We start from the raw sequence: 23,252 nt of genomic DNA, 5'->3' as shown, positions 1-23,252 counted from the left end.
CATTGACTTTTTCTGTTGATGGGAAATTTGTGAATATTAAAGGAGATTCCAGCCTAACGAAAGCAAGGATCAGCCTTAAAAATATGATGAAAAACTGGGGAGATAAGGATGCCGGGTGCTTGATTGAATGTCGATCATTAGAAGTGAAAGCTGTAGAGAGTTATGATTGCTGTTTGCAAAATGCAGAAGTTTTGAGCAGTGGTCCGATCAATTCTGTCATTAGTTAGTTCCAAGATGTTTTTGAGTGGCCGGAAAAAATACCACCACGAAGGGAGATAGAACATCATATCCACATGAAGGAGGGAGCCAATCCCATTAATGTTCGTCCGTATCGATATGGTTTTCATAAAAAAGAAGAGATGGAGAAGTTGGTGAAAGAAATGTTGAATTCTGGGGTAATAAGACCGAGCACCAGTCCTTATTCTAGCCCTGTTTTATTGGTCAAGAAAAAGGATGGTAGCTGGCGTTTTTGTGTAGATTATAGAGCAGTCAATAACGCCACGATTCCGGATAAATTTCCTATTCCGGTAGTAGAAGAATTATTTGATGAGCTTTGTGGAGCAACTCTGTTTTCCAAGATTGATTTGAAGTCCGGATATCATCAAATCGGAATGGCCGATGAGGATGTAGAGAAAACGGCTTTCCGAACACACGAAGGACATTATGAATTTTTAGTAATGCCTTTCGGGTTGACCAATGCACCGGCTACCTTTCAAGCCTTGATGAATACTATCTTCAAGCCATTCCTAAGAAAGTTTGTATTGGTTTCTTTTGATGATATACTAGTTTATAGTAAAAATGAGGCTGATCATGTAGTGCACATGGGAAAAGTGTTGTCAATTTTACAGCAGCATGAACTATATGCTAACCAGAAGAAGTGTCATTTTGCACAGAAAAGAATAGAGTATCTGGGTCATGTGATTTCTGGAGAAGGTGTGGCAGTGGACCAAGAAAAGATTAGAGCTATATCCGACTGGCCACAACCCACGAATATAAAAGAAATCAGAGGATTCCTGGGCTTAACCGGGTATTACCGTCGTTTTGTGCGCAATTATGGAGCTATTGTTGCTCCTTTAACTTAGTTGTTAAAGAAGGGAGGGTTTAGATGGACTGAAGAAGCAACCTTGGCTTTTGACAAGTTGAAATCAGCGATGCTATCCTTGTCGGTATTAGCTCTTCCAGATTTCAATAAGCCGTTTGGGATAGAAACTGATGCGTCTGGTTATGGAATTGGAGCTATCTTAGTTCAAGACAGAAGGCCGATAGCATATTATAGCCATACGTTAGCTTTGAGAGACAGGGCCCGACCAGTGTATGAAAGGGAGCTTATGGCTGTTGTATTGGCGGTACAAAGATGGCGGCCTTATTTGTTGATAGGAAAATTTAAAGTGAAAACAGATCAGAAGGCACTGAAATTTTTGTTAGATCAGAGGATAATACAACCTCAATATCAAAAATGGATAGCCAAACTTTTGGGTTATTCATTTGAAGTAGTTTATAAGCCGGGAGCTGAAAATAGAGCAGCTGATGCCATTGTCCAGAAAACCAGATGAAGCACAATTGTTTGGGTTGTCTGTACCAGTTACTATCGATCTGGAAGTGATTAAAAAGGAAGTATCTCAAGATCCAAAGTATGAGAAGATTGTAGAGCAAATTAAGCAAATTGAGGAACCGACTGAGAGCAAATATTCATTGCAGAATGGCTTGTTGATGTACAAGAACCGACTGGTAATTTTAAAGCATTCTTCTTTAATACCTGTAATTTTAGACACCTTCCATAATTCTGTGGTTGGGGGTCACTTTGGATTTTTGAGAACCTATAAACGAGTAGCTGCTGAATTGTATTGGGATGGGATGAAGGCTGATATTAAAAAACACTGTGAAGAGTGCTTAACATGCCAAAGAAGTAAATCATTGGCTTTATCTCCGGCTGGTTTGTTGGTGCCGTTGGAAATTCCTCAGTCCATATGGAGTGATATCTCAATGGATTTTGTGGAAGGCCTTCCAAAATCTAGTGGATTTGAAGTGATTTTGGTTGTGGTAGACAGATTGAGTAAATATGGACATTTCTTACCCCTGAAACATCCATTTACTGCTAAGCTGGTGGCAGAGTTGTTTGTGCAAGAAGTAGTAAGGTTGCATGGATTTCCCTTGTCCATTGTGTCGGATAGAGACAAGATATTTCTTAGTCATTTCTGGACTGAATTGTTTCGATTATCAGGCACTAAACTGAATAAAAGTACAGCCTATCACCCTCAATCAGACGGCCAAACTGAGGTTGTCAACAGAGGAGTGGAAACTTACTTACGGTGCTTTTGTAATGAGAAACCTAAGGAGTGGGTTAAGTGGCTGCCATGGGCGGAATATTGGTATAATACCACCTTCCAACGGTCTATCGGCATGACTCCGTTTCAGATTGTTTATGGACGACAGCCTCCTACTATTTTGTCTTATGGAAGCTCGCTTTCTAAGAATTCAACTGCTGAAGAAATGTTGCAGGAAAGGGATGTTGTTTTGATTTCTTTGCGTGAACATTTGCGCTTAGCACAAGAGCAAATGAAAGTGTATGCGGATCGTAAAAGGAGAAATGTAGAATTTTGTGTGGGTGATTATGTGTTTCTGCGTATTCGTCCCTACCGACAGGTTACTGTACGTAGTAGACGAAATGAAATGCTTGCTCCTCGGTTTTTTGGGCCATATAAAATTGTAGAGAAGGTTGGGCCTGTTGCTTACCGTCTTCCGTTACCAGAAAGTTCCAAAATTCATCCTGTTTTTCATGAGAAAAGTAGTCGGACAGCATGAGGATTCACAACCAACTATTCAGTTTGTTGATGAGAATTATGTGTGGAAATCTATTCCGGAAGAGGCTGTTGAATATCGTAAGACCGTGGCTGGGCAATGGGAAGTTTTGGTGTGCTGGGAAGGTTTACCTAAGCATGAAGCTACTTGGGAGTCTTATGATGAAATGCAGTTAAAGTACCCAACTTTTCACCTTGAGGACAAGGTGAATTTAAAGGGGAAAGTAATGTTAGACCCCTTATTAGGCAAGTGTACAGTAGAAGGAAGAAATAGATTTTTTCTTTAATAAAAGCACGTGGGATATAAGTAGGTCGGTGAACGGGAAAAGTGATATAAGAGTGTTGTCTTTTGGGCGGGAACATTGTGTGTTTTTTTGTGGTTAGAACATGTTTTTCTGCATTCTTCTGGAGAGAGAGAAGAACAAAAATTAGATTGTACTGAGCATTGTTCTCAATCCTTAATATCTTACTGAAATTGAATCAATAAAGAAGGAAATTCATACGTGAAGTTGGAGTTCCAACAGGGTCACAGGTAAAGGTTTTTGGTTGTCGGAAGGTTGCGGTTGGGCAGGAAGGATGGCCGGTGGGTTTTGAAGACGTCAAAACCACTCATCCATTGCAGCGTGGATTCGGGCATCAACTATTGTGTTGATGGCTCCACTAATGTCGACGACTGTCCATTTTGCTAGGGTTTCGTCAAGTGTTTGATTGTCTAGGGTTTCTTCGATATCCTGTTCCGATACCATATTGAAAGTAGAGATGTAGAACAAACACATATTTACATGGAAACCTTAGTACAGGGAGAAAAACCACGATTTTAATATTCCTTATTATTTTCTTATGATGATAAAGGTACAAAGGGGAAAATAATTATAGGTATTACGAGCCTAATTAAAATAATAAAAAATTAGGGCAAAGTAAATCACGACTACCCTTGGGCAACCTAGCCTACTATTCTTAACAAAAATATTTATTAACTTTTTTTTTGTGTTTTACTACTTTCAGTTGTCCTTTCTAATTAGCCGATTTTTTCTAAACAGTTATTTCATAAGCTTGTCCTTTATTTTCTGAAATTTGACTAATTAATCCAAAGTGTTTTTAAGGTTAAGTTACAAATTAATCCCTTAACATTGAAGTTTGTGTCATTTTAGATCCTAAACTTTCAATATTACAAACTTAATCTTTGAATTTTCAAATTTTTATATATAGTGCATCAATTAATTTTTTAAATTCATTAATCTCCTATACAGAAATTGAAAGTTCAGAGTTCCTTTGGACAGTATTTAAATTTATATCTAATAGATTGTAATTTCAATGTTGTGTTGAATGGTTTCATGAAAAAGACAATGTTTGCTTCCTTAGGTGATGAAATAGACACATAGGTGATGAAATAGACACATTGCACATAGGTGATGAAATAGACACATTGCACCAAGTTTTGTCTTCTTATAGTTTCATGACTAATGGTTTCGCTAAAAGAGATCAAAATTTTTCATGAAACTATTAGTCACAATAGTGAAACTTCGGGGACCTAGAACCTATTAGACACATAGGTGATGAAATAGACACATTGCACCAAGTTTTGCCTTCTTATACAAAAACATATTCCTTGTAGAGACTAAACTTGTCTTTTGCCTACTTTTAACCAAGATGAAAAGTAGATCAAGAAATTGTGGTAGAATATATATATTTTCTAAATAGACTAAAACTTAAATCTGTATGATTTGCATTAAATTTTGGAATGGTTGTGTTTCTTTCGCTTTTTTTTAACTTTTTTCCAGGTTGATTTTTTATGAGGGGTTTCTCATGTGTAACAGGTTTTATTCATGATATCAATTGAGCCAGCTCCAATGCTTGAAGACAAAGAAAAATGGTTTTATTAACTGTTTTACACCATCTACTCTTTCATCATAATCTCTTTTGAACTGAAACTTGATTGTTATCATCTATTAGAGTCATTTGCTTATTCTCAATCACACTGCATATCAATTTTGGTATCTTAATACAACCATACATATAAAGCAACTTTACATTGAGAATATATGAAAGAATATGAGGAACAAAAAGACAGGCCTCTGAAAGGAAGCCCTCTTTAGGAAAGGGCATCAGCTGTCCAAAATAGAAACCTATAAACTAATTACAAAAGTTCTTCGACGTTGAAGCCCAAAGAGAAATACAGAATCTAATGAGGGACCAAAGATTTGAAGGACCACTCTCCAAACATCTGAATACTCTATTATTCTTCTGGTTTCGAATATCCCCCAAAATAACACACCTTGACAAGCCATAAACATCAATCCTTTTCGCTAGAAGTGGATGGAGGACGAACACCCTAATCATTTCGCTGGTATCTCTATGACAGGTGAGCATGAAACCAAGTGTTTGGACTTTGGATGAAGCAACTTCGAACAAATCTTGCAAATTCACTAGTCCAATCTCCATAAAATATGATGATCTACCTTCCAACAAAAACTGCTACAAAACAAGGGAAATCTTCATGTCTGTAAAACTTTGGCTCTTCCTTTTTGGAGTTTAGGGGATACTACTTTCTATGGCTCTGGACTTTTGCAACACTTTTGTTTAATTTGTTTTATTTCCAGTTAGACCATTGTTTCTTTTTCTTTGTTGGAGTTTTTGAAGTTCTTTTTACTTTGACCCAAGCATCTCAACTTGTTTGTCTCTTTTTGTGTTTGTATTCGTTTACTCACTTGTACGGATAGATGGGAGTCTTGGTCTTATGTAGGGCATGCTTATTTCATCGATTTTAGTAGTTTCAGGTATGATGAGGGTGCTAAGGAGATGTCAACCTAGTCGAGATGTTTGGGTGCATTCCTAATCTTTTGTTCCTTTGTAATTCTAGCTCTTATTAGTGAGGAGGCTTGTTTCCATTTAAAAAAAAATCCAATAACATCGAACTGAGAAAGTTAGGTTTTTGACGTGGTCTAAAGGGCTAAGGTTCCTAAGAAAGTTAGGTTCATTTTCTGGCTAGTCTTGCTTGGTCGTGTTAACACCATGGATCGGCTTGTTAGGAAGCGGACTTTTCTTGTCAGACCTTTTTGCTACATGCTTTGTCAGAAAGCAGAGGAAGATCTTGATAATCTATTTTGGGACTGCAATTATGCAAGGGCAGTGTGAAGTTTTTTCCTTCAAGAGTTTGGTGTTAGTTTTGCTGGCTCTTCGTGTGTTAGAGCGACGATCGAGGAGTTCCTCCTCCATCAGCCTTTCAAAGACAAAGGGGGTTTTTTATGGTTGGCCGGGGTGTGTGCTGTTATTTGGAACATTTAGGGTGAGAGGAATTGGATCTTTTGGGGTAGGGAAAGGGAGCACAGTGAGATTTGGTCTTTGGCTAGATTCATGTTTCCTTTTGGGCTTTGATTTCGAAGCATTTTGTAATTACTCAATTTGTAACATTTTTCTTAGTTGGTCTCCCTTCCGTTAGTAGGGTGTTTTGGTGGGCTGGGTTTTTTGTATGCGCTTGCATTCTTTCATTCCTTCCCAACGAAAGCTGTTTGGTTCATAAAAAAAAAAAACACTAAGATTATAGTTACGTAAAGGCATAGTTGTTGATGTCTAGAAGGGAGAGAAGAAACTTGTCCGTAGCAAAATATTGCCCTAAACTCAAGAGGACCTCCTTAATAAAAGCATAATTGTTGTGGTAAGGCAACCCTAATCCTCAACCCAAAGATCCAAGCTTTTGTTGAAGCAAAAACCTCTGAATCTAGGAAACCAACACCTCCTTATACAAAATTCAGATTAACCTAGAGGAAAAAAAAGTCTCGAATTAGATTACCTCTTCGATCAAAGATTTAAAATTCAGATTTGGAATCTTATTCTAGATTGAGTCCCTCCACTATCAAACTTGATAAAGGCTTGGTTGGCTCATGTGCATTCTTTCTCAAGAATTGCTAGAATAATTTAGATAAAGCAAAGTTAGTAGCTGAATTCTAAGGTAAAGGGTCTCAAACATGAGAAATATATTTCATTGAGATCCAAAAAGTTTTCATTTAACACTCAGTTTCTTGGCCTTGTATAGCCATTACGTGAGGTAACTCCCAACCCTTTAAAGGTACTCATCGAATTTTGTGGGAAGATATTTTGTAAGAACTTCCTTCTTTCGTCCACTTGGCTCGTTGGGTGGTGAGTCAAGGGAGAGATACTTACTTTCAGAAGATCATTGGGTGGGGCAGAGACCTCTCTGTGTTATGTTTCCTTGATTGTATCACTTGAAGTCTCTCAAGGTTCATTCTCTTTCTGATAGGGAAACAATGGATGTGGCTGGTCTTCTTTCTTTACTCGAGGGCCACCCCTTTAGACTAGAGAGAAGGGATGTTAGATTTTGGACCCCCAATCCTTTGGAAGGGTTCTTGTGCAAGTCTTTATTTCTTTGTTTGGTTGATCTTTCCCCCTTAGGTGAGTCGGTCTTTTTGTTGCTTTGGAGGAATAAGGTCCCTAGAAAGGTGAGGTTCTTTACTTGGCAGGTTCTTCATGGTCGTACTTTTTTTTTTTTGAAAAGTAAACTAGCCTCTTTGTTGATAATAATCAAGCTCAAATTACAAAAATTTTATACAAAGAGCTAAACAAAAAGAGACCATAGGATTAGTTGGTGCACCTAGACATCTTAATTAGGTCGACACCCCCTTAATGCTCTCATCATATCCAAAAAAAAAAAAAAAAATACAGGCCAAGATACAAAATGAAGTCTTACAAGAATACAACAAGCATGGGCTGTAAAGCCAATAAACTAAGAAACAAGGAAAAAACAGCAGCACAAAAGAGGTATGAATGGCCTGAAGAAGTGTAGAGAAGAATCTTTCAGTGATATCTGCAAAACATGAGTCATGAAGAAAATGATGGCTTCTAATGCTCTGGAAAAATGAGGGCCTGCCAATTGAGACTGATTCCTTGGATGGAGAATGCTTCAAAATCTTTGTGTAGAGTACACCAAGCTGCACGTTTCTGTTAGCTATCTCAAGGCAGTCTAACCAAAACATCTCCTTACCATGGAAGATTCTTTGGTTCTGTTCAAACCAAATATCTGCAAACACAACCTTTGATAAGTTTGCCCAAATTAGTCTCGGTTTTTTTAATAAGGGCCCCAACAAAACTTGATGTACATTTAGGCTAAGAGATTCTCCAAAAACCCAAACAACTTCAAAAATTGAGAACTTCCACAGACAATTTGCAGAGTAGGAACAAGTAAAAATCAAATGCTGTAAATCTTCTCCTTCTTGCTTGCACAGTGGGCATATTGAGGGTGATAAGCAACTGTTTGGTAACTTTCTTTGCATGACTGGAGCAGTTCAGGAGTCCAAAAATCATAGCCCATATGATGATGTTTACTCTCCTTGGGCGTTTAGATTTCCACAAAGCTTTGTATAGGTATCTGTCAAAAGGAGACACTAACACATTGGACAGGCTTGTTAGCAAGTTGCCTTTGCTTGTTAGGCCTTTTTGCTGTATTCCTTGTCAGAATGCGGTGGAAGACCTGGAGCATGTTCTTTGGCGCTGTAGCTTAGCTAGTGGTGTCTGGGAATCTTTTTTCCAGATGTCTGGTATGATGAGTGTTTGTCATAGTGTTAGTGCTATGATTGAGCCTCCTCAATCTGCGTTTTGGGAGAAATGCTATTTCTTTGGCTTGCTGAAGTGTGTGACTTTGTAGGTTTTGTGGGTGAGCGGAACAATAGGGTGTTTAGGGGAGTGGAGAGGGATCCTAGGGAGTTTTAGTTGCTTGTTCGTTTTCGTTTTCATTTTTTCCTGTGGGTTTTGATTTCAAAGACATTTTGTAATTACTTTATAGATAGTTGGAATTCCTTCTTGTAAAGGGGAGTCTCCATTTTTTGTTTGCTTGATTTTTTACCCATGTATTCTTTCATTTTTTTTTCAATTGGTTATTTTCGGTAAAAAGAACCTCCCAGCCCTTGAAATGTTCAAGATCTAGATACCAAAGTCATGCTCATAATTACCAAGTATTGTCAATGAAAGTTGTCTATTTTCATTAAAATAAAAAAAAAAATAATTATCAAGTTTTGTATCCCCTAAAATTATAAATTCTAGCTTAAACTTAACACTTACAAGCTGGAAATTAATTAAACACAACTTAAGTTTATCAATGGCCAGTGGCAACTCATTTGGCTCATGGCTCATATCATGTTGCGATTCCAAGCCAGAGATAAGCTAAAGGCTTATTCCCATCCAACGAAGCCTGAGAGCCTGGAGAAACTGATTAGCCACAAGTGATGTAAGTTCTGTAGCAGACACCTACAGAGAATATACCACTACAAGTGCAACAGAGAGGAAACTGTCTCTGAACACGATCCATAGTTGTGACTTTTTCTTGTTAAATCTGCCTCAGAATTTTTTATCTTCCTAGGGGTTTTAACCTTCTATATAGAGGAGAAACAAAGGCAGTTTGGAATGTGGAAGAGAGAAATACCATTGAAAAGAAAGATTTGCATGAGAAGTCCTTGAAAGAAGACTTGCTAATTGCAATATTTAACCCTCATTTATGAAACCTAACAACAAAAAGGCGAAGGACAGACAAAATGCGACTTCTTGCTTAAAAGATGATATAAATGCAAGAAAAACTCATGAAGAGGTCAAAAGGCCACCTAATAGTTCTCCTGGAACTAAACATCCTAGGCCTCCCCAACATAGCATTTAACAAATGAGGAAAATGATGGGAAGCCAAGTAATTGGTTTCTAGAGTTTTATATTACACCCTTTGGCACCACCTTTTACAACCCTTTTGAAAAGGCATGAGCCATGCCGACTTACAATTATTTTATACTACAAAGTAGCACAGTGCTCCATGAAGAACTACCACAACCATTTCACCAACAAACCCAAGTTAAGTAATCTCACGCTTCCAATCTCTAGACCACCCAACTCAACTGGCTTGGTTTCTTATCTCTTCTCACATTTGTATCCTACTAGGAAAGGAAGCATGAATATGACACAATATGATGTCTTTGGGTAAGAAATTGAGCTTTCATAAAAATTGAAAATAAAGAGAGAGAGAGAGAGAGAAAAAAAAAAAAGAAAAAGAAGAAAAAGAATATAAAAAATAGACGAAAAAGAAAGTTCACAAAATGAGACTTTAAAATCATATTTTGAATATTTAGGAAATAAACCCGACAAGTACTTATTTATAATATACATTTTTATAATTCTATATCATTTCCATGCAATGAAATTTAAAGTCAATCAGTTACATTCTGTAAAAATAGTTGTTGGGTTACAGATGTGTATGGTCCCAATGGCTACAAGGAGAGGAAATTTGTTTGGCCTGAGCTAATTTTTCTTTCAAGCTGTTGTTCACTAGTTTGGTGTATTGGGGGAGATTTTAACATCACAAGATGGGTTCATGAAAGGTTTCCCGTGGGGATAACCACCAGAGGTATGAGGAAGTTTAATGATTTCATTGATCAAGCTAACCTATTGGAAATTCCTCTTTGTAATGGCAAGATTTACTTGGTCTTGTGAAGGAAGCTCGGTTGCAAGATCTTTGTTAGATTTTCCATCACTAAGGTTGGGATGAGGTGTTTGATAGCTGAAGGGTTAACAGACAGCCAAGGATTTTTTCTGATCATTTCCCCCTATTACTAGAAGCTGGATCTTTCAATTGGGGCCCTTCACCTTTTAGATTTTGCGACAGTTGGCTGTTGGATAAAACATTTGTTAAATTGATTGAAAGAACACGGAGGAGTAGTGTTGCTGATGGTTGGCTGGATTTGCTCTTATTGCCAAGTTGAGAAAGGTGAAAGAAGCAATTAAGATTTGGTTTGTTGATTTTCAGGAGAAAAAAAAAAGTGAAAGGAGCTGCTTGATGAAATTGAAAGGTGGGATTCTCTTGCAGAATTGAGGCAAATTTCAGAATATGAAAATGATTTAAGAACTTTGAAGACGCTAGTTTCTTTCTTTCGTAGACTTCTGGCAGCAAGGAAAAGAAAGAATTTGATCACTTAATTGGTTAATGAACAAGGTGTGCAAACTAAATGATTTAGAGAATTCAGTAGATATCCTTCAGGGTTGAAAAATGAAGATTCGCTTTTGAATTAGGTGAGGACTTGGACAAAAATCAATGTGGCTGATTCTTAAAAGTTTACAAAAGAATTAATCCGGACATTGTACTGATTCAAGAATTTAGAAGAGACAGCTTCGATAAAGCATTCAGATATGAAAAGATGTTGGCTGGACTTTTGTTGGAAGCTTTAAAGAGTTTCGGGGGCTTTTTACAAGGTAGGATGAAGGTTTTTTCAGAGAGTAACATTGCTAAAGCAGATTTCTCTTTGACATTGGATTGCATTGGCAGGACATATTTGAGGCAGCTGGTTGCATCTTCTTAGCTTTCTCTTTCTCCTTTCATCTTGAAGATTTGGGTGTGCAAGATTTTAGATTTGAGTGGGCTAATTTTGAGAGAGAGTTTAAGTTTTTCTTTGTATTTAGCTTTATATTGGTGTATTGTCTTTGATAGGCTTTGTTTAGCTCGTTTTGTGTTCGGGTTCATTTTTAGGTTTCCCTCATATTTATGTTAAACCGAGTATAGTCTTTGTTTAAGTTTTAGTTTGTATTCTCCATTAATTCTTTTTGCTTTTAGTATAATACTCTTGTACTTTGAGCTTTAGTCTCATTATGCTTGTTTCCGTTTCAAAAGAAAAAAAAATCATTTAGAGAAATTGAAGGTTTAATCCTGGATTTCTACAGAAATCTTTACACCAAAAGTCTGGGTTCAAGACACCTTCCTTTGAATGTCGAATGGATTGGTGTTTCACCAAGGCAGAATTCTGCACGCGCAGGACAGTTTTTAGAAGGTGATCAAGACGCTTGGTAAAAGCAAACCCCAGGTCTAGACGGGTTTACAGTTGAGTTTCTATTGAAATTTTGGGATCTTACGAAGCCAAACTTCCTTTCTCTTTTCGAAGAGTTTTATAAGAATGGGAGATTGAACGCGTGTGTCCAAGAGAACTTTATTTGTTTAACTCAAAAGAAGGAATTAGCAGTTGTTGTGAAGGATTTCTGACCCATCAGCTTAACTTCTTTGTCTTACAAAGTTATTGTCAAGGATCTAGCCAAGAGACTGAAAAAAGTAATGCCATCCATCATTGCTCTGACTCAGAGTGCATCTATCGAAGGAATGCAAATATTGGATCCATTCCTAATTGCCAATGAGATGGTAGAGGAGTATAGGGCTAAAGAGAAGAAGGGTTGGATACTAAAGCTCGACCTTGAAAAAGCATTCGATCGTGTTGATCGGGATTTTCTAGAAAAAATCATGTGAAAAACAGTTCGAGCAAAAACGGATTAAGTGTATATTGGGTTGCTTAAAGAATCCAAGGTACTCCATTTTCATTAATGGTAAGCTGAGAGGGAGAGTTTTGGCAACTAGAGAAATCCGACAAGGAGATCCTCTATCCCCATTTCTTTTCCTCCTTGTGAGTGCGGTAGTGGACGAACTTCATCAAAATGGATTATATGAAGGATTCACAGTCGGTGAAGAAAGAACTCACGTTCTCATTCTCTAGTTTGCAGACGACACCCTTTTATTTTGTAAGTATGACTGTCATGCTCACCAAGCTCAAGCAAGTTATAGAATTTTATGAGTGGTATCGAGTCAGAAGGTGAACTTGGACAAATTGGCATTGTGCAGCATTAATATTGAGGAAAATGAGCTTGCTGCCATTGCTGCAAGTTTGCAATGAGGCTGAAAGATTACTGTTAGAACACTTACTAACAACAACAAGAACAAGATCTTAATTTATTATAATGAACTATAAGAAAATACAAGATAAACCCAAGTATAAGACACTTGGAACCTCCCTTTTGAGTACTTTCAACCAAGCCCTAAATCACTCTACAGAATAACCTCCCTCTCTCACTTACCCTCCCTCTATTTATAACAAGATGTAACCACCCTAGTAACGACACTTACATAATAACTACTAGTAACCATACTTACACAATAACTACTAGTAACTTCCTAAATATCGAATTACCCTTATACCCCTAGTCCTATACTAATCTAATTACCCTTATACAAGATAAACCCATGTATACTAATCTAGGTATCTAACACGTGCCTTTTCTGTATCTTGGCTTACCATTGGGGTGCCCAAAACAAATCTCTTTTGGCAACCAGTGACTGATAAGGTGCAAGCCAAACTTGCTAAATGGATGAGATTCAACCTTTCCGGAGGAGGAAGAACCACATTATGTAAATTGGTCCTATCCAACCTTCCAACCTAATGCCCGAAGATGTCATCTCAACATTCGAAATGAAAAGTCATAATGGTAGTAATATTTCCCACTTAGTTAAGTGGGAAATAGTTAATAAATCTACTACGGATGATGGGCTTGGGTTAGGTGGTTTGAAAGAAAAAAAACCTGGCCCTTCTTGCTAAATGGGGGTGGCGGTTCTTAGAGGAAGAGGATTCATTGTGGCACAAGGTGGTCAGTAGCGTTCATGGAATGGATATGTATAATTGGCACACAATTGGAAAAGGTGGAAAGAGTTTATGAAGCCCTTGAGTATTTCCCAAACTTGGTTGAAAGTGGTAGCTTTGGCCAAATTCAATTTGGAAAAGGGAGTCGGATTGCATTTTGGTTAGGCACTTGGGAGAATGCAACTCCTTTTAATATTCAGTTTCTAAGACTGTTTATAATTGCTTTACTTCCGAAAGGTTCAATTGCAAAGCATTGGGATTCTCAGTTAAATTCTTGGGCTATTAATTTCTGTCGACTTCTAAAGGAAGAGGAGATAGCCGAATTGAATCTGATTGGTAAAAGTTCAGCAAGAAGAATCTCGGAGGATTTTGATAAAAGAGTTTGGTTCTTAGGGACTAGTGGAAGATTTTCGGTAAAATCTTTCACAACTCATCTTTCCCCATCCTCCCCACTGAATAAGGTGCTGCATATGGCTTTATGGAGGACTAGCAGCCTAAGAAAAGTTAACATTCTTGTTTGGATTTTGCTGGTTGGTCACTTGAATACATCTTTAGTTTTGCAGCACAAATTATTGTTCAGCTGCCTTTCTCCCTCGATTTGTCCATTTTTTCATCAACATGGAGAAGATTTGATTCATCTCTTTTTCTTATGCCTGTACTATGCTAAGTGTTGGCAAACTCTATTCTCTGTTTTCAATATGTCCTAGGTGTTTAAACAAGATTGTAGAGATTCTGTAAGGCAACTTCTAGGAGGTTCTTGTTTCAATAAGACCTAACGATGAATTTGATTTAATACGGTAAAAGCATTTTTGGTGGAATTATAGTTTGAAAGAAATCAAAGGGTTTTTCATGACAAATCCCTCAAATGGCTAGATCGTTACGAAGTTGCTCACGGACATGCTTCATCGTGGTGCATCCTTTCTAAAGATTTTGACAGCTACTACATCTCAGATTTCAATCTGAATTGGAGCCCTTTTGATCCTAAGCTTAACCATGAATTGGTGTAGATGGGTCGTCTCGCTTGCTTTTTGATTGCCCTTTACCAGTTTTGATAAATTTTTGTTTTATCAAAGATTGTCTCTTTGTTTTCCATGTATTAATATCTTATGTTGTGGAGACTATTTGTTTTGCCCTTTTAGTCATGCTTGTTATTTCTTATTTTGGATATGATGAGGGCACTATGGGGGTGTCAACTTAAGAAGCACGGACACTTCAGTTTGGATAGCGTGTCCTATGTCGGACACGTGTCGGACACTTGGACACTCTGACACTTGGTGGACACCTATTGGACGCTTGTTAGCCATGCCTAGAACACTTATTGAGTGGACTAAAAAGACATATATATGAATAATAATAATTTTTTAGCATGGAGTACATTAAGCTACGTCTTTTAAGCATATAAATGCATAAATTCATTTACTATGAACTTTCTTGGTCTATAAAAATGATATATATATATATTTTAAAAATGAATATTTTAATAGCTAAGTCTTTTAAGCCTATAAATGCATCAATTCATTTACTATGAACTTTCTTGGTCTATAAAAATGATATATATTTTTTAAAATGACTATTTTAATAAATGTGTCCTTGTGTCGTACCTGAGATTTTTAAAATATGGTGTCCCCATGTCTGTGTCGTGTCGTATTAATATCTTATGTTGTAGAACTGTTTGTTTGGCCCTTTTAGTCATGATTGTTATTACTTATTTTGGATACGATGAGGGCGCTATAGGGTGTTAACTTAGTTGAAATGTTCTGGTACGTCTACTGATCCTTAGGTTATTTTGCTCATTGTATAACTCTCTTGTACTATGAGCTTAATTCTTATTTTTATCTAATAAAAGAGGTTTGTTTCCCTTTCAAAAAAAAAAAAAAAAAAGAAAAAAGAAAAAGGAAAAAAATCAGTTTATGCATTTATATGTTAAAAGAATGAGTTTGATGTATTTTCACTCACAAAATTGTATAGCTACTGTCTTACACGTATTTATTAGGGTGACAAGTATCTGATACATGTCCATTAAGTATCAGAGTGTCCAGTGTTTGACAAGTATCTGATACTAGCCAAATTAAAGTGTCTATGCCCCTTTGATGATGTATTTCATAAGATATAGATATTGATCCAAAGATTCAAAGGCTGGATCAACAGATTCGTAGTCACAAATTTACTTCCGTTTGCATTATTAAAGTTGTCTCTTAAAAAATTGATTTACCTAATATTTGTAACCTGTACCAAAGGAGTTCACAGCTTGATGTGCTTCACTCATTCTGTCATGGTGGTTAAGTTGGTAGGGGGGCCATGTTATTTTGTTCATGTGTAAACTTGGTTTTCTGTTAGGGGTCGTTTGAGTTGAATTTTGAAGTTAAGAAATTTGCGTTTGGGATGTAGCGTTGTAAGATTAAGTTCCTCGAATAAACGTGCAAACTCAATAATGAACACTATTAAAGTTGAGTTATTTAGAGTTATTTAATACTAAATTATGAGGTTGGTGGGCCACACCCTCTTAAGGATTGGAATTATGTTTACTGTTTTTCTTAAGTGTGTTTCTAAATTTTCATGTTCTTGTATATCATTGTCGCTGAATTGATCTCTAGTTCTCATTTTTATTGTTTTTGAGATATGTTGCTACGTCAGCTTATACCATTTGGTGAATCTTCCTTTCAGGTCCTTGCTGTTCCATGACTTTGTTGCAAAGTGTCTGACAAAAGATCCCCGTTCACGTCCTGCTGCTTCTGAAATGTTGAAGGTAATGCATTCCAATTATGTGTGCCAAAGTAGATGAGGACATGTCCCATTAGCTAATACCATTCATATTTATTCAATCATTGGGATTTTTTTTTTGGTGGGGGGTTAGAAAACTAGTTTTGATTCACTTATTGCGTTCGACATATTGTAGTTTTGGTAATGAATCTCATATGTGTATAAGTATTAAGAATTTGTTCAGACAATAGGTAAAAGTGGAGGTGCTTGCTGTCTGCTTAGACTGTTTTGTGATGGGATGGGAATTTGAATCCATGTTTTTTGGAGGAGGTTGATAGAACACCAAGTAGTTGTGTTCTAATTTAATTGAGAATTACTTCAAAGTTTACAAAGTAGAATTGTTGAACAACAATTCTGAATTCGAACATACAGAAAATGAAGAGTAAAAGTAAAAGACACCTAACCTTCTCTGTCTATCCTGTCTCTCAAGGAAGAGTGCAGAAACCAAAAACTACCCAAAAAAAACTGAACAACCCCCTCTTTCTCCACTCCCCTCCTATTTATCTGCTCCTATCTACTAACCTGCTGTAACTTCCCCCTTAATAACACATAATATGCCCTCACCCTCAATAATTGGGGCAGTTTTGGGTGAACTGCTCCTATCTTCTAAATCTCGGGGCAGGATTGTGACAATCTTGGGTGAATTGCTTTATCTTCTAAATCTCGGGGTGGGATGACATGCATTTTCTTTCTTCTTTCTTTTGCTATACTGAAACATAATTGGAGGTCTAACATTGCATTCCTCCTCCAAAATCACCTTGTCCTCAAGGTGGAAATTTGGAAACTGTTGTACAAAATCATCACAATTTTCCCATGTGGCTTCGTGTGGTGGTAACTCTTTCCAGAGCTCTACATTCATCAAAAAGCCTTGATCATTTTGGGACCAAGTTCTCATCGTACTTTCTAAGCTTACTCTGGCCTTCGTCAAGCTCGTATCCCCCTTTATCACTACCTTTCTACCTTCATGTTGGAATATCATGATCAATTTCTTCCAGTCTACCCCAGTCGCTCCTAGTGAGCGGAGCCACTGCATCCCCAAAATTGCATCTTCACCTCCCAATTTTATTGGTAAGAAGCTATCACTGATCTTCCAATCTCCCACCATCAATTTAACCTTCCCACAAATACCCTTTCCTTTAATGGCTGCACCCGAGCCTAGGATCACCCCATAATTAGTTTGATGTATCTCTGGTTGGTAAATTCAGTGAGTGAACTAATTTTTCAGAAATGAAATTGTGTGTTGCTCCACAATCAATTAAAGATAATCACTGTTTCATGATTTTCCCTTTAACCTTTATAGTTCCCGGATTGGTCAAACCCACCACAGAATTGATAGATAACTCTATATTGGGTTTGTCTCCTTTTCCCACTTCAATGGCTGTCATTTCTGCTTCTTTGTCATGATAGTCTTCCTCTATTATTTCTACTTCCTCTCCATTTTCTTGCACCACCAATACTCTCAATTCCTTCTGTTCCTTCACCTTACAACGATGGCCAGCGTGGTACTTTTCTTCACAACCAAAACAAAGTTCCTTCTCCCTTCTAGATTGGAATTCAGCATCGGTTAGCCTCTTTGGCTGTCCTCGTCCGTTCTCCCCAGCAGCCACTCACGCTCAATAACTCGAAACAGTCTCGGGCGAACTGCTCCTATCTTCTAAATCTCGAGGTGGGCTCGAGACAATCTCGAGTGAACTGCTTCTATCTTCTAAATCTAGGGTGGGATGACATGTGCATTTTCTTTCTTCTTTCTTTTGCTATATTGAAACACAATTGGAGGTCGAACATAGAGATGGCCTTAACCTATGACATTAGAGGTGGTGCTGTGTGCTAGGTTGTTTTCATGTAGAATACTTTTAAAAACCTTTCCCTGCACTCAGAAAAACCCAACAAACTGCAAGAAACAGAGGCAGCACTCCGTGGATTCTTTATTTATATAAAGGGAGAAAAGTTCACAACGAAAGCTTAAACAACACAAACAGAGAGCTAGCTAACGAAAGGAAAAATAATAACAAAATAAACAGTAGCAGAATTCCAGCAATTTGAGATGCTGGTGCCTCCCTTCAGCCTCCACAGCAGCCTTTTCTCTAAAAAAAACATACCCTCAGCAATCCCTAAACATTCCTTAAATATTACCCTTTTCTCCAGTGGGTCCCTCCCCTTCTCTCAGCCTATTCATTATTCGTTTTTGTCTTCGGCCGGGCTGTCTATATGGATATTGGATTTCCTTCCCCTATGTTATAAGTATTTATGATAGGGGGTCTTACAATACCGGTGGGTTCAAAATTCACCTTGTCCTCAAGGTGAAAAGAAGGATATTGTTGGTTCATTGCCTCAACGGATTCCCACGTCGCTTCACTGTCCGGTAACCCCTTCCATTTAATTAGCCATTCGTTAGCTCCAATATCTGTATTCCAACGGATTCCCAAAACTGCTTCAAGTTCGACTTGTAACTCAAATTCTTCGGTCAGCGCGGGTGGCACATGCTGCACTTGGTGTGAATTTTCCAGCTTCAATTTAAGTTGTGATACATGAAATACATTGTGGATTATGGCCTCGGGTGGAAGGTTTAGGCGGTAAGCTACTTCTCCAATCTCTTTAACAATCCGGTAAGGTCCATAGAACTTTGGGGCTAATTTTTCACAACGTTTCCGAGCTAATGATCGCTGCCTATAGGGTCACAACTTCAGATAAACCTCATCTCCTACTTGGAATTTCAGTTCTCTGCGGTGTAAATCCGCCTGTTTTTTCATTCTATTTTGCACCATCATCAGATTTTCCTTCAAGGCGCTGATTACCAGATCCCTTTCCTTCAGCAGCTGTTCGACACTGTTGTTGTTAGATTTTATGTCTCCATAACGTACCAGCGGCGGGGGTGGTCGGCCATATACTACCTGGAATGGTGTTGTCTTGGCCGATGCGTGGAAAATGGTATTATACCACAACTCTGCCCAAGGGATACATTTATGCCATTTCGTGGGTTGCTCGTTACAAAAGCACCGTAGGTAGGTTTCTAGGCAGCGATTTACCCTTTCCGTTTGTCCGTCGGTCTACGGGTGGAAAGCCGTACTTCTTTTTAAAGATGTCCCCATGGCTGTAAACAGTTCTTTCCGAAAATGACTTGAGAAAATCTTATCTCGATCAGTTACTATTGAATTCGGTATCCCATGTTTACTAATGATCTCCTCAACAAATTTTTCTGCCACTTGCTTAGCTGAAAAGGGGTGTTTCAAGGTAATGAAATGGGCCATCTTACTCAACCGGTCCACTATAACCATGATACTGTCATAACCTCTAGCCTTAGGTAAACCCTCGATGAAATCCCGTCAACCCAAGGAACCCTCTCAGTTCCGAGACATTAGTGGGCTGAGGCCAATTCACCATGGTTTTCACCTTCTCGCCATCGGCTTCTACCCCTTTTTTGATATCCAGTGACCCAGATAATTAATTCTTGAATGCCCGATCACACACTTCTTCTCGTTGGCAAATAACTGATTGTCCTTCATCACATTAAAAACTACTCCCAGGTGCTTCTCATGTTTTGTAATATCCTTACTGTAAATCAGTATGTCGTCGAAAAATACCAGTACGAATCTCCGCAAGAATGGCTGAAAAATCTGATTCATTAAGGATTGGAAAGTGGCTGGCGCGTTGGTCAACCCGAATGGCATTACCAAGAACTCATAATGTCCCTCATGGGTGCAAAAAGCCGTTTTTTCGATGTCTTCCTCCTTCATCCGAATTTGATGGTAACCGGAGCGTAGGTCCAGTTTTGAAAAAACTTCCGCTCCGTGTAGCTCATCTAACAGTTCTTCGATGACGGGGATGGGAAACTTATCGGCGACAGTAACCTGATTCAACTTGCGATAATCAACACAGAATCGCCATCCTCCGACTTGTTTTTTGACCAATAACACTGGGCTGGAGTATGGGCTTCGACTGGGTCGATAATTCCCGCTTGAAGCATTTCTGATACCAATCTTTCTATCTCCCCTTTCTGTATATATCCATATTTGTAGGGCCGAACGTTGATTGGGTTTTGTCCTTCTGGAATTAGTATTCGATGGTCCACTGCTCTCTTCGGAGGTAATCCCTTGGGCAACTTAAATATGGTTCTGTTTTTTGCCAACAGGTTTCTGATCATAGGCAGATTGGATTCCTCCCATTCCTCTTCTTTTTCACTTTCCACTTAAAAACCTTTCCCTGCACTCAGAAAAACCCAACAAACTGCAATAAACAGAGGCAGCACTATGTGGATTCTTTATTTATATAAAGGGAGAAAAATTCACAACAAAAGCTTAAACAACACAAACAGAGAGCTAGCTAACAAAAGGAAAAATAATAACAAAATAAACGGTAGCAGAATTCCAGCAATTTGAGATGCTGGTGTCTCCCTTCAGCCTCCACAGCAGCCTTTTCTCTAAAAAAGACATACCCTCAGCAATCCCTAAACATTCCTTAAATATTACCCTTTTCTCCAGTGGGTCCCTCCCCTTCTCTCAGCCTATTCATTATTCGTTTTTGTCTTCGGCCGGGCTGTCTATATGGATATTGGATTTCCTTCCCCTACGTTTATAAGTATTTACGATAGGGGGTCTTACAAATACACCAACCAATAGGCTGAGCTGCTATATGGGTGTCTCCTTTATAATATCAGCTATGTTAATGTGAAGGCAATGGTTCAACAGAAAATTTTACCTTCTTCAGAGTCTATTGGTCAGAACTTGGCTAATGATTAGGTACCTTTTGGTGCCTCTAGTCTTACGGAGGTGGCTTGTCAAAATCAAGTTCTTAGATAATATACTATTAAGTGGTCATTGATTTCCTTAGTCTTTACTCATTAATAAAGAGTCCTTTTCCTTTAAAAAAAAGTGGTCATCAATTCCATTGGAGCTTTACAGAGGTGGTTTTATTCAGTAATCTCTCTTCATTGCCAGTCATGGAGAAATAAATTTTGGTTCCTTTCTAATAGTTTCTCCCTTGGTATTTGCAGTGTTTTTAAAGGCTCAAGGTGCACTAAGGCGCAATGGTCCTTTGGGGCCTAAGCGCAAGGCGCACAAAAAGGCGCAGACTTTTCTTCATGAGGCGCACTGTATAAAAAAAAAAGAAATATATATATATATACATACATACATACAAAATTGAAAGAACAACAATGTATAAAATATAAGTAAATAACCAATGTGGAAATGAGAATTAACTCTAATGTATAAAATATTATAATATTAGTTTTCTACCCAAAAAACAAAACACAATAGAAAACTAGTCAGAATTCAACAACAATCGAAATAAAAGTTCATTCCTAAAGATCATACTCATCATCACTAAATTGATCCTCATCTTCATTCACTCCTTCGTTGGACTTATAGCCATCGGTATCTTCTTCGTTGGACTTATAGCCATATGTAAAACACGTAATAGGTATAATAGTTTTTTTTTTTTAATTACAGCCTAGCTCAAATAATAAAGCCCGCGCCTTTGGGGCTTTTGCGCCTACTGCGCCTAGAGGGAGGCGCGCGCCTCAGCCGCGCCTCTTCATCTGCGCCTCGCCTCTCCACAATTAAGCGCAAGGTGTGCGCCTTGCACCTAGGCGCGCGCCTCGGCGCGCCTTTTAAAACACTGGGTATTTGTTTACTTTGTGTTTATTGTTTGTTGTTACCTCTATGATTTTTAGGTTTCCTTTTCTCAATTTATTTTGTATTTTGAAACAATAGTCTCTTTTCATTTTCTTAATGGAGAACACGATATTCTTTTCGAGAGAAAAAAAAATGTTGTTTTCAAATATAGCGAAATGGACCAAAATATTTACAAATGTAGCAAAATATCACTATTTATTAATGATAGGATGTAGTAGACATTGATAGACTACTATCATCTATTAATTGATAGACTATGATATTTTGCTATACTTAGAAACTACATTCAACAATTTTGTCATTTAAAATAATTACCCAATTTCATTTTTCTATATTTGAGAACTCTTCCAACAATTTTGTCAATTAAAACAATTACCCAAAATAAAAAGAAAAAAGATGTCACTTATGTCCAAATTGCAGGAGCGTAACCTAAAATTATTGTACATTCTTGCTTGTAAAAAATTGGATTAGAATTGTTATTTCCTACATTGCTTGAGTTATTTTTTTCACTTCCATGGGTTTTGTGTATATTATAGTTGAAATATCTAGTTAAATTTTCTTGTATTCTATTTCTCTTTAATAACTAGTTTTTGTTTTGCACGCACAGCACAAATTCATTGAGAAATGCAGATGTGGGGCATCGGCAATGTTGCCCAAGATTGAAAAAGCTAGGAAAATCAGGACTTTAATGGCTCAACAAGCACATAGTATTGCTCCAATTGCATCAGGAGATGGTGTAAGGGCTTAAACTCTCTCCACTCTCCCTCCGGTTTTTGGTTGCTGTGCATGTATATTGTTTGGTTAAGAATTTCCTCATTCAGTAATGTTTTTATTTAAAACAGACAATAGTAGCTGCAAATTTGAATCAAGATTATGGAGATACTGTTCCTTCAAAGCCTCAGAATATTGGACTTCAGGTAGCTAGTGAAATGGCAGCTGGGGGCACTTGGAGAAAGCAAGAGCAATCAGGCGCTGAACTTGTAGCAGAAGGTATGTAATTCATATGCTTAAGACTGCTATTATTTTTCCAATAGTTTAAATTTGAAAATTTGAGTGGTTGAAACTGCGGTATTGTCATGTTACAAGTTCAATGGCTAACTGGACTTGCGTAGGCTTTCCATAAATTGTTTTCTGTAACATCCTTAGCCCAATTCTGAAGCTTTTCTTTCCTCCTTTTGGAAATTTCTCATTTCCGAATGTAAGGTTTTTTAATTCATGTGTAAATAATTGCTGTAGATTTTCATAATCATTGGGAATCGGTGCATTTGAAACATAGGGTTTTACCTTTGAAAACCCTTTTATAACTCTTTTTTAAACAAATATAAATAAACAAGAAGTTATTAAGATATCCAAACCAGTTCCAAAATATGACCACAGTAAAATAACTTTTGAAACATATTAAATCAATAAAATGACATTTAGAACATATCAGAGTATAAATCACTTCCAAGTCCAAAGACTCCAAACCTTGAACCCATTACCCCGCTGGTTTATACATACACAGCATCGACAATTCCAGCCAGAACAAGAGGGACACCAACATTACTCAGATACATAATTCAATGGTTTGAAATTCATTTCCATCAAATCCACTAAATATGAGTTTCCGAAACTGAACTCAA

At 37.6% G+C, this 23,252-nt stretch overlaps 1 protein-coding gene and 1 long non-coding RNA gene across 2 annotated transcripts in view; both read left to right on the top strand.

Annotated features, from left to right (window-relative positions):
- Positions 1-23,252, top strand: part of LOC103491895 (serine/threonine-protein kinase 1) — a 50,701-nt gene that overhangs the window by 10,451 nt on the left and 16,998 nt on the right. The window contains exons 10-13 of the mRNA XM_008452008.3: positions 4,616-4,671; positions 15,902-15,983; positions 22,238-22,366; positions 22,473-22,620. Of these exons, the coding sequence (XP_008450230.2) occupies positions 4,616-4,671; positions 15,902-15,983; positions 22,238-22,366; positions 22,473-22,620 (415 nt within the window). The remainder of the gene's footprint in view (positions 1-4,615; positions 4,672-15,901; positions 15,984-22,237; positions 22,367-22,472; positions 22,621-23,252) is intronic.
- On the top strand, positions 5,310-15,744 carry LOC127151473 (uncharacterized). Its single transcript, XR_007824462.1, has 2 exons — positions 5,310-10,779; positions 10,857-15,744. It is a non-coding gene; the product is annotated as an uncharacterized LOC127151473 (long non-coding RNA).

Source organism: Cucumis melo, chromosome 10 (genome assembly GCF_025177605.1).
Source record: "Cucumis melo cultivar AY chromosome 10, USDA_Cmelo_AY_1.0, whole genome shotgun sequence".
NCBI lineage: Eukaryota > Viridiplantae > Streptophyta > Magnoliopsida > Cucurbitales > Cucurbitaceae > Cucumis > Cucumis melo.
The sequence above is the reverse complement of the archived record's forward strand: the minus strand, read 5'-3'. Positions and strand labels throughout refer to the sequence as shown.